Source organism: Elephas maximus, chromosome 8 (assembly GCF_024166365.1).
Source record: "Elephas maximus indicus isolate mEleMax1 chromosome 8, mEleMax1 primary haplotype, whole genome shotgun sequence".
Classification (NCBI taxonomy): Eukaryota; Metazoa; Chordata; class Mammalia; order Proboscidea; family Elephantidae; genus Elephas; species Elephas maximus.
Window position 1 is genome coordinate 9,505,397 of NC_064826.1, and position 11,870 is coordinate 9,517,266.

Here is an 11,870-nt window from a genome sequence, read left to right on the forward strand (position 1 = left end):
AAACAAGCCAGGTGCACAAAAACACAAAAGTGAAATTTCTTCCAGTTTTGCTACCTGAGACATTTTTTTTGGACTGTAGCTGTGCATGGTGTACTCATTACACCCTGTGTAAATGTAACCGTCACCAACTTTTTTACACCAGACCCAAGCTTATGAGGCTACTTACCATATATATTATAAGCTGATAACACACCAAAACTTAATAAAAGCAACTTCTACTGCATATATAAGAAGCTCTGACAGTACAATGGTTAAGGGCACCATTGCTAGCCTACAGGTTGGCAGTTTGAACCCACCCAGCCATTGCCTGTAGAAAAACCTGACCATCCGCTCTGGTAAAGATTACAGCCTAAAAAACTCCATGGCGCAGTTCTACTGTCACATGGGGTCGCTATGAGTAGAAATCAACTCAAAGGCACCTAACAACTGTAGCATATATTGAGAAGGTGTCAAAACAATACAAGCAAATTCTATCAGAGAGAAGAGAATACCATTAGAATACCATCTAGGTATGTATTTCAGGCCACATTTTGGAGTATTTATGACCAAGGCTCAGAAAATAAGCTGAACGATTATTAAGTATTCGGTAACTGCTTCCTACAACGTCTATGACAGCATACTTAGCATGGAGTGAGATGACATTAACTCAGTAGTAAATACTTATAGGGTCGCTATGAGTCGGAATCGACTCAACAGCAATGGGGCATAGCCCCTCTGCTACCTGCCATGTGAGGGCTAGATAAGTGCCGGGGAGACAGGCCAATGTCCCACCTCTACTTCCTGAATAAGCTTCCCAGCCAGGCTTCCGGGCCAGTGGGGGACAGAGACACAGACAACCCCCAAGAGCGCCCTCACCCAGGCCAGGAGTGTCAAGGCGGGCCTCCTGCATGATGCTAACTGATAAAGAGAGGGTGAATGGACAAACGAAGAGGAGGCACCCGAGGTCGGAGGTCGGGGGTCGGGGGGGGTGTCAGAAGACTCTGCAGCCCCTAGGAGGAAGCAATGCCCTTGGAATGCATACGCCCTAAGCGGGTCGAAAAAAAGAAAATAAGGGAAGGGGACAGAGCACGGGAAGTAAAAAAGTGGTTTCATCCTCCCATCACACGGCAACAGCCGCAGCTTCAGAGCCTTGGGGGCAGCTCTGTAGCTAACCCAAACGAAACACAGGTGCGAGACTGTGCACGAAACTCCAGGTAAGCCAGCGCCACCCGGCTCCCCGAACCCACAACCACCCGCTCCTCCGCCCACCCGGGGCGTTGACCTCACTGCGCAGGCGCCACCGTGACCTCTGAGGCCTCCAGGAGAGGGCGCGAGGAGTTCCGGGTCATCGCGGCACGCCCCTCTAGCCGCCAGCTTCCGTTTCTTCACTGCTCTCCGCGATCGCCGCGGGGGCGGAGCAGGGCTTGCGGGGCGGGACTTCCGGTAGCGGGCGTGGAGGTCGGACCAGGTGAGAGGTCTGGGGAGTTTCGGGGTCTCAGTAGCGTACGGGCGTTTCTGGGGGCCACGGAGTTTCCGACCTCGCAGAGTCGTGGACTAGGACGAGGTCATCCCATTAGTTGTCTCTTGGAGGCATCCGCACACCCCACAGGCACGGGCCTTTCCCGGCGCAAAGTGGGGGCTCCGTGCGGCCCTCTCCCCCAGACCGCCCCCGCTCGGGGCCTTGACTGGGCCATGCAGGTGGATCTTCATGCCAGCTGAAGAAAAACATAACAAGGTCACAGTTGAGAGAGCTGTTCGCGTGGTGCCTTGGCGATTCACAGGTCGGGGGTTCCGGCTGAGCCGAGTCAGGCTAACACCCGTTCGCTGCTGTCCTGACTTCCCGGCTCTGAGCAGTCGGGACGAGGCTTTAGGAACCGTAACGCAGGCTGTAGAGATGGTTTCTCTGTGACACCACGTGCGCAGCGTGGGTGGAGTCCAGATCAGTCACTGCGCCCTCACAGTGAGGGAGTGTAACTGTTCTCATCTAATCGATGTGAAAACGGAGGTGCAGAATAAGGACTGCTACAAAGAGAGAGCCCTAGTGGCACAAGGGCTAAGCCCTTGGCTGCTAACCATAAGATTGGAGGTTCAAACCCACCCAGTGTCTCGGAGACAGAAACCTGTCACTCTGTGGTAAAGATTAAAACCCAAAACCAAACCCATTGCTGTGGGGTCCATCCCAACTCATAGCGACCCTATAGGACAGAGTAGGACGGTCCCATAAGGTTTCTAAGGCTGTAAATCTATGGAAGCCGACTGCCACATCTTTCTCCTGTGGAGCGGCTTGTAGGTTCCAACCGCTAACCTTTCCACCTCTTGGTTAGCAGCTGGGCACTTAACCACCCAAGACACGCTATGAGGTAGTTCTGGTCTGTTACATGGGGTCGGTAAAAACCCAGTGCTGTCAAGTCGATTCCAACTCATAGCGACCCTGTAGGACAGAGTAGAACTGCCCCATAGAGTTTCCAAGGAGTGCCTGGCGGATTCGAACTGCCGACCTTTTGGTTAGCAGCCATAGCACTTAACCTCTACGCCACCAGGGTTTCACTAGGAGTCAAAAATCAACTGATGGCACACAGCAATAAGGACGACGTGGCCATTGAAGGGCAGAGCAAGATTTCAACCAAGTTTTCTGCTCCAAAACTTGGTGCTCCTTCTGCTAGCCAGTGGTATTTGCGAAACTGGAGACAGCTCTCATCCCAGCAGAATTCACACGCGCATATACATGTCCGTTTCATCGCAGTTTCAAAGAAGATTCTAGATGCTGAGGCATACCCGGGAGCTGCATTTCATCTGCACCTTTTAAAAAGCAGGAAAAACGAATCCAAAACTAACTGGAAATAAACAGAAGGATCAAAGAAATGACCCTTTTAAGCCAAAGTAAAAACATGGGTATTTTCTTATGTGTGCTTAGCTTGTTTTGCTTAGCACTTTTGAGTAATTTATGTTTTTGCTTAGTGTATTCAACTCCCCTTAATTTTTCCTCATGGCACTATAGTCTTCTTTAGTACCTTTCTTCTTTCTTTCCCACTTAAAGAAAAGTGACATTTGTAGTGAAGATTTCATATTCTTTAGAATGGTTTTATGTGAGTAAAAATCTAATTGACGTGCAAATTATCTATTTTTAAAATGTCATCAACAGGATCTTTTTTTTTTTTTAATAAAATTGAAAAGTCTATAAGGAGGTACACCAGTGTCCTGTGAAGTCCTAAGTAAGGCTTTCAAATTTTTTTTAATTTAAAGCTAGTAAAAATTGGCAGTTAGCCAGTCTTAAGACCACTTTTATGGACAACAGGTTTTAGCTAGAGTAGCAGTAGTATACTAGGTAGGAGTCGGAATCAACTTGATGGCAACGGGTTTTTTTTTTTTTAATGCCATCGTCATTTTCCATCAGAGATGTGTCTGCCCTCTGTGGAAGGGACAATCCTGTTGGTAATTATAACCGTTCTCAGTTCCATTCTGCTTAGCAAGTGGTCCTTTGTTCGTAGTAAGGGATTCGGGTTTGAAGAGGCTTATTCCCTTTCTCTGTTATGAGTTTTTTTAGGACTCAGAATTTTGTGTTACAACCATGTTCCTGTGGGTTCTAACGAGATCTGATTACTGAAGGGTCCTGTGTCCCAGGAATCTGCATGTTCCAAAATGGGCCTCGAGATAACTTAGCATCCTGTGACGGCTCCAGTGACCACTGTCCTAGTGACTTCCTTCCTCCACCTCACTGCCTGTCCAGGTACCAGGCTGCTGACCCTCTGCCGTGGGAGGGTATCGTTCCAGGGGTGGGCAGGTTTAACAGGATGGATCATCTGTCTCTTCAGTGAGGACAAGGAATAAACAAATGAATGTGTCTGTATAGAACATATGAGAACTTACCAACAGATGTAAGTTTTTGTTTTGTTTTTTGTAAGCTACCATTTACTGAGTGCCACTGTCTTATTTCTCACAGTAGTCTTGCAGGCTTTGTTTACAGAAAAGGAAACACATTTAGAGGGGAAGGTAGTATCCAAAACAGCACAGATAATCAATGACAGAGCCAGTACTCAGGTCGAGGCCTGCCTCCATGCTGCCTCTTCATTTAAAAATAAGGTGATTTGGAATTCAGAACATGTTTTGCTGAAAATGTTATAACAAAATGACAGTTCCCAGACCAGCTAACTGTGGAAATACTGCGCAATCGCAGTAGAAATCTGTTCTGATGCCTTAGTGGTAGTTAAGCAAAACATAGCAAAGCTGATTAGGAGCAGGTTTTTTGTTTTAATCTGATGTTTGTTGTTGTTAGGTGCCATCAAGTCAGTTCTGACTCATAGCAACCCTATGTACAACAGAAGGAAACACTGCCTGGTCCTGCGCCACCCTCGCGGTCATTGTTATGCTTGAGCCTATTGCTGCAGCCACCATGACCGTCCATCTCATTGAGGGGTCTTCCTCTTTTCTGATGACCCTCTACCAAGTGTGATGTCCTTCTCCAGGGACTGGCCCCTCCTAATAACATGTCCAAAGATTGTGAGACATAGTCTCACCATCCTTGCTTCTAAGGAGCATTCTGGTTGTACTTCATTCAAGAGAGATTTGTTTGCTCTTTTGACAGTCCATGGTATATTCAGTATTCTGCACCAACACAATTCAAAGGCGTCAGTTCTTCCTCGGTCTTATTCATTGTCCAGCTTTCACATGCATATGAGGCAATTGAAAATACCATGGCTTGGGTCAGGTGTACCTTAGTCTCCAAGGTGACATCTTTGCCTTTCAGCACTTTAAAGGGGTCCTCTGCAGCAGATTTCCCCAGTGCAGTGTGTCTTTTGATTTCTTAACTGCTGCTTCCATGGGTGTTGATTGTGGATCCAAGTAAAATGAAATCCTTGACAACTTCAGTCCTTTCTCCTTTTATCATGATGTTTATTGGCCTAGTTGTGGGGGTTCTGTTTCCTTTATGTTCAAGTCTAATCCATACTGAAGGCTGTGGTCTTTGATCTTCATCAGTAAGTGCTTCAAGTTCTCTTCACTTTCAGCAAGCAAGGTTGTGCAGTCTGCATATCGCAGGTTGTTAATGAGTCTTCTTCCAATCCTGATGTCCCGTTCTTCCTGTAGTCCGGCTTCTGAGATTATTTGCTCTACCCATTGACAATTCCAATGCAGCCATATTCACCTAATGGAGCAAGAGTTGGAAGTGAATATGGGAACTGAGAGAGTGCTGAAAGGAAACAGAAGGGAAGAGCAAAGCTGGTACCTGATTCCAGGGTTGTGGGGGATGGGGAAGAGACCTTGGATCAGATAGTTCTCCCATCTCTGGCCCTCAGGTGGCACTCTTGGCCCAACATTGCTTGGTTAGCGTACAGAACAGTAAATATTTTGAGGTTGACGTTCTACCGTTGGTTTGAGGTCAGCCTCTGCTCTTTTAATGGATCTTGAAATGGGAATGAAAACTTCCTCAATTTAAACACTGGGTTTGGTTTGGTTTGGTTTCTGTCTTTCTCGCAAGAGCTATTTTGAAATTTACTTGGCACCATTTCTATTTAGAAGGGTTTTGTTTTTGTTTTTAATTTCTCCCATTGGCTTTTCAAGATAGGTTTATGCCTTTTTTATGTTTGGAAATCATCTTCTTTTCACCGAGCTGAGCAGGGGATATAATGTCTCTTAGTCACCAGAAGCTCTCGTTTCACTACTGAAATGTCACGTAAGCTGCACAGTCTGCCAACAGTAACCCTACAACTGCTCTGGAATTGCCACTCCACCAGCATTCTGGATTTTTCTGTACCACCTACACAATCTCTGATGAATGTCATGGACATCATTCTTATACCTATTTCAACATTCTGTGCCTCTGAAGAAAAAGTTATTGTTTTCAGCTAATAAGAACTTGGCTAATTCTTTGTTAAGGCAGGATATACAAGTTGGAAGAGAAAACAAGCAACATCGCAATTTGTAAGTGCCTTCTGTTCAGGAATAAAATGAACCTTTTGACCTGTTAAGCTGATTTCTATAGGACGACTCTCTCTTTGTTTTTCCCAAGTGGCTCCCAGTCTCTCTGCAGAATTCAGTCCATTAGCCCAGAGGCTAAATGACCTCATAACTCATTAGCAGTTCTCAGAGCCATCTGGAGCCCTTGAGGAGAACAGTGTTCAAAGGGCTGATAATAAAGACAACAGCATAATTATTTCTGTGCCATGATTAAGCCTTTAGATGGCAAGCAGTCAGCGTATTTACTGTGTAGACTGCTGAGGAGGGTGTTTTCTGAAAGGATAATGCTGTGGTGGGACAACTGGTTTTCCTGTGCTGTTCACCCAGCCTGCTACACAGGTGAACTGAGCATCAGTCACTCACCTGTTGAATCACAAAATGGTTAGTTGAGAAAATGGCGGTCTAGCAGGAGAGCAGTCTGTGAGCACAAAATGTGGATGTACCGCGTGCAGAGGGCAGCGGACATTTCTCCGACGCAGGAGCCACCAACAACGTGCTCAGATTCATGTTTGGCTTTCTGTGTGTTCATTTTCTAAAGTGGTCACTTGATAATCTTGGCATTTCTTATACTCACCTGTTTGTTTTTCTTTTCCTTTCCACTAGGCACTCTGGCCCTGCGCTGCTCAGGAAATGCCTTCGCTTTCAGAATATGCCATGCGCATGAGTCGGCTGAGTGCCCGGCTGTTCGGGGAAGTTGCCAGGCCTACCGACTCCAAATCCATGAGAGTAGTGCAACTGTTTAGTGAACAGCCTCTGGCCAGGAGGAAGGAGACCTATGACTGGTACCCAAATCACAACACATACTTTGCCCTCATGGGGATCCTGCGTCATCTCGGTCTCTACAGGTGAGACGGAAAGCACAAAGAGGAACTTGTGAGAGTTTTTTTTTTTTAGTAGATCAGAAAAGGAAAAAATTAGTCTTTGTATCCTCGTAGTTCTATGGTTCTTACAGTAGTGCCCAGGTAGTTCAAAAGGTAGTTTTGGGGTGAAACGCTCCTTTCAAAATATCTACAATGGGCAAACCAAAAAAAAGGAAGCATGCGCTTACTGGGAGATATATTTTAATTCTGTCTAAAACGTGACTGAGCTGTAGAGAGATATTTAGTTTTCTCTCAATCTAAGAGCACGCTAAAAAGGAAGCAGGGGAAGCTGAGGTTGGCATGGACCGCAGGCTCGTGGCCGTTGGGTGACCAGAGTCTCTGCCCCACAACTGCGTTGTGGGAGCCTCCTTGTTCTGGGGGTGGTCCTGTTGGCACGTTTGTTTCCTCCCACCTCGTTCCAGCTTTTTTACCTTATACCCCTTCTGAGACATTAATTTGGTCTGAATAGGCCGTGGTTCACCTTTAAGAGCCCTAGGAAATAGCGCTGAATCGTATAGGCTCTTATTAACAGGCTTGGAGTGCTCGTGTGTGTACAGGAAGTGGATGCTTAGGGCCAGGCACTTCTCTGGAAAGAGGAAAGAGCAGAGCCCTCTGGGGCTGCCTTCTTCACCTTTTTTAATCACCAAACTAATGCGTGTCCATTATAAAAGAATTCAAACTGAGTGATTATATAAAGTTAAAATAACTACCTTTTTTGTACGTATGTGTGTCTGTACATATATATATGTACAGACACACAGACACACATATGTTTTTGGTTTGTTCCTGGGTTTCAGCACAAAGAAAAATAAGCACAATTTAATTTGACTTGTCTTAAGGCAATAATACAAAGATTAATTTGGGACTGTTTGTTTTATTTGATAAAATTAATAGTGTAGCATGATACTCATGCCAGGTAGCTAACAGTGGTGCATTCCGTCACCCAGCAGGTGTGTTTTAAGTACCTGCCCTGCACAGACACTAAGATGGGTACCAGAGGGCCAGCAGTGAGCTAAGAAGCTAAGCTTCTTGTAGTCATATATCATTAGAGGTTATAACCCATGGCATGGTCTGCATTTCTGGAATTGCTCTGGTCTCAGAAACTACAAACTGATTTTATTATGACCTGAAATAAAGTGTCTGTAGAAGGCAGCCTGAGTAGAAATGACAGCCCACAGCAGAGTCACAGTCAGCTGTTTGTATTGCTACCACCCTCCGTTTGTTTGCAAACTAAACATGTGACTCTCTTTGGGGACAGGAAAAAATTACCAGTATTTAGTTATCTGTGGAAAAGCAAAATTATTTTCCTGCATTTAGTCACTAGCAGTGCCTCTAATGTGGACCTCCTGTGGCATCAGGCAGGCAGAATCAACACAGCCTTAAATAAAGAAAATCACTCGGGAAGCTCTACAGAGGCATGAGGGATGACAGGTTCTCAAAAATACTTGATCCATTCATTCAGCCAGGTGCTCAGGACGTATCACCCACAGGGACCAAGACCCCTGCCTCCGTGGGGCTTTCTTTCTCGTAGGGGTTGGACCAGAAGCCAGGGTGGGGAGAGAGGGGATTAAGCGTAATAAATAAGTCAATCATGTGGCATCTTACTAAGTTGTAGGTGCTCTGTAATAAAACAGTGGAGCTGACTGAGCAGGACCCAGAGTGCTGATAGGCAAAGTGGTAGATAGAGCAGTTGGGGTAAGCCTCACGGAGAAGGGGAGGTGAGTGGAGAGTTAGCCAAGTGGGTGTCTGGGCAGGAGACTTCAAGGCAGAGGGGACGGCCTGAGCAAAGGTCTCAAGGTGGGAGTGTGCCTAGTATGTTCCAGAAAGAGAACAAGCCACGGGGAGAGAGATGGGATAGAAGGCAGCCCGTGAAGGCCCTGTCGGCCAAGGTAAGGCTGTTCTGCTGAGAATAAATTGTCATTTGGGGGCCTTCATAGCGAGTCCCAGAGAACTGTTGTATACCGTCCACTGCTCATGGAATGAAGCGTTGTACCCTAGAAAGCCAGTCTGTTTCAGAGGTAAAATCCAGGCTCAGCAAACCCCTCTCTCACATTTAATTCATATACCATTATTCTCCACATCTTACAGAAAAGAAAACTAAGGTGCAGAGAGGTAAGGTAACTTACCAAGGGCACACAGCTAGTAAGTGGAGCAACTGGGGTGAACCCAGGTTCAAATGGGTTCCAGAGCCCATACTGTTGTTGAGGCATTTGATCTTGAGATGTGGACGTTTTATACAGGCTCAGCTGTCAACTTCACAGCGTCCACATGTCCGTATACGTACATCTACACACACACACATATTTACACGCATATACGCACAGCTGCCTGTAGTAGCTGACTTTTGAGTTGGCTCCCTTCTGCCAGAGCCTTTCCCCAACACCTCTTTTGTGTGAATTACCATTTACGGCAGCTTCCTCCAGACTGCTTCTGTTGTCAGGAGATGCTAATTCCCAGGCCCGCAGTGTCACCATGCAGCCATTGCACTGATACACACTTCCTGCTTCTCATGGTGTTTAGTCTTCGTGTTTTAGGGAAATTTGGGGTGATTGTTAGTAATGAGTTCAAGCATAACAACGATTGTAAGGATGGCGCAAGACGGCAATGTTTTGTTCTGTTGTGCGTAGGGGCGCTATGAGTCGGAACCGACTCGAGGTCACCTAACAACAACAGCAGCAGTAGTATTGTATCACAGTTAAATAGGCATGCAGTGGCTGGCCTGGGCATGTCTAGTGAGGGGAAGCAGGCTTCTAAGTGGACTTGGAACACAGTCCTTCTGTATGCCAGGGACTCCCTGTTCTTTCAGATGTCTATCAAGCTGCGTGTGTGCCCATAAGAGTCAAGGGTTGGTAGCTGGACTACCGGAGTATCAGTGCTAGGCGGTGTCCTTTTCCAGCCTGGTGGGAACAGCTGGGTAATTGTCCTTTCTCTGTTCAGAGATGAGCATCAGGATTTTAAGGAGGAGCAGTTGCGTGTAAAGAAGCTCCGTGGAAAGGGGAAACCAAGGAAAGGAGAAGGAAGACGATCAGGAAAGAAGAAGTAGTGCTGGTCCATCACAGAGAACATTTCTTGCTCGGTAACTGAGAGCAGAAGAAGCGTGTTTATTGTTTTTCCACTTAGATAATCTTCCTAAATGAAGGTCACTTGGAGGAGCACAACCAGCTCCATGTTGACATCTAACCCAGTTAAATCATGACTGGTTTCTTGAACACATTCTAATTCTGCAAAATTATTTTGGCCTTGGTTTTGTAATCTGAAGTTTACCTAATTCTGTAAAGAAGTGAACCCATAAATTACTGTTTAATGGTTGTCTGGGGTGGGGTTGGGATGCTGGGGGGTTTGGGGTGGAAAACTCATTAAGTGAGTGCCCTGTGGTTTCCTCATGACTCCTTCTTGCTTCCCCATTCAGCCTGCCCTCAGCTCCTTTCATCTCTGGCCACTCCGCCACTGTCTCCAGCCACCAAGCTCACAAACTTTGTGTGCCTCTCTACCTACTCCTTTGAGAATCTCTCATAAGATGGATTTGTGGGATAAAAGGCTGCACCTACTAAGGGAGGGCCTGCTATATACAAGGTACCTCCGGGCCCTGGAAATCCCACCATCAGTAAAAGAAACAGCCCCTACCCTCATGGAACTTTCAGTCTCATGGGAGAGATTAACATTACATTCATATAAATATAATTATATGAAATGCTGCAAAGCAGGAGTCCAGAGTTCGAGTGGGTGGGTGGATGGATGGACGGGTGGGTAGATGGGTGGGTAGGTGGATAGATGGATGGGTGAGTGGGTGGACAGATGTGTGGGTGGATGGGTGGGTGGGTAGGTGGATGGATGGATGGATGGGTGGGTAGGTGGATAGATGGATGGGTGAGTGGGTGGATGGACAGATGGATGGGTAGATGGATGGATAGGTGGGTGGGTGGGTAGATGGGTGGATGGATGGGTGAGTGGGTGGGTGGGCAGGTGGGCGGGTGGATGGATGGGCGGATGGGCAGGTGGGTGGGTGGACGGATGGGTGGGTGAGTGAGAGTGGGTAGGTGGGTGGATGGATGGATGGGTGGGTGGGTGGGTGGGTGGATGGATGGATGGGTGGGTGAGTGAGAGAGTGGGTAGGTAGGTGGATGGATGGATAGATGGATGGGTGGGTGGGTGGACCGGATAGATTGGATGGATGGATGGGTCTAGAGCCCAAACCTCATTAGGGAGTTTAAAGAAGGCCTCCCTAAGGAAATGATGTTTAACTGAGCCCTGAAGGGTAAATATAGTTAGCCAGAGGAAAAATGGTGATAAGAAGTTTGAGGCACGGAGAACACCATTTGTAGTATCCTGTAGAGAGAAGAAATTGTCATGTTGAAAGAACTGAAAAGACACCACCGTGACAGTGCCTGGTTGGCCACAGGAAACCAGAGGCCAGACCCCGAACTGTGCATGTTCTATGAAAAAGTGGGGACCTCCCCAGAGGCCAGTGGTGCAAAACGTTACTTGTATGAAGATGACTGTGTATTCTTCACTGTGTATTCAGGTCGCTGGCTGCTCATTTTACTGTATTCTGACAGTGAGTTTCCAGGGAGATTGTGAGGGCTTCCCAGGTTTTTCTTCAACAGGAGTTGTTCAGAAGACCTCTGGTACTGTCCAGTACAATAGCTAAAGTACTTCTTAACTCCTCTGTCAGCCCCTCTCGGGTAGGAGGGCAAAATGCACAGGCGATGGCATAACAGCTGTCCCAGCCGAGGGCTTTCCCTGCAACATTACAAGTATCGGCAGTGGTAATCACCCTGAACTAGTAAGAATCCCATTATATAGGTTTGGGTAAGTAAAATTTTGAAAGATACATAATCCAGATATTATGGCTAGGGCTTATATTAGAGCCTGAAGTTGAGTGGTTTGTATTCGAAAGACATTCCAGCAGAAGGCTGAGGATTCATTCCTTCAAAACCTTTACCAGTTACCTGCAGTGTGCCTGGCGCCACACTAGTTGCAGAGGAAACGGAGATGAATATGACCTTGCCCCTGAGTCGTACGTGTATGTGTGTATGTAAGTAAAAGTATTGGCAAGAGCTCGGGTCTGCTGAGAAAAGT

The 11,870-nt window shown here is 46.7% G+C and overlaps 1 protein-coding gene across 3 annotated transcripts; it reads left to right on the forward strand.

The window, feature by feature from the left end:
• Positions 1-1,365: 1,365 nt before the first annotated feature.
• MRPS33 (mitochondrial ribosomal protein S33) lies at positions 1,366-10,508 on the forward strand. 3 transcript variants are annotated; one of them, XM_049893941.1, is made up of 4 exons: positions 1,366-1,447; positions 6,535-6,776; positions 9,729-9,867; positions 10,201-10,508. In XM_049893941.1, the coding sequence occupies exons 2-3, from the start codon at positions 6,562-6,564 to the stop codon at positions 9,832-9,834; spliced, it is 321 nt and encodes a 106-aa protein (XP_049749898.1). In that variant the 5' UTR covers positions 1,366-1,447; positions 6,535-6,561; the 3' UTR covers positions 9,835-9,867; positions 10,201-10,508. The 3 variants fall into 3 exon arrangements, with proteins under 3 accessions (XP_049749898.1, XP_049749897.1, XP_049749899.1); XM_049893940.1 differs by lacking the exon at positions 10,201-10,508 and having other exon boundaries at positions 9,729-10,124; XM_049893942.1 differs by lacking the exons at positions 1,366-1,447; positions 10,201-10,508 and adding an exon at positions 3,519-3,706 and having other exon boundaries at positions 9,729-10,124.
• Positions 10,509-11,870: the final 1,362 nt, after the last annotated feature.

Excerpts from the sequence above, each read along its gene's own strand:
- MRPS33 (XM_049893941.1), top strand. The coding sequence starts at position 6,562 with ATGCCTTCGCTTTCAGAATATGCCATGCGCATGAGTCGGCTGAGTGCC. Across the intron at positions 6,777-9,728 it reads CGTCATCTCGGTCTCTACAG|AGATGAGCATCAGGATTTTA; the intron begins GTGAGACGGAAA and ends TTCTCTGTTCAG.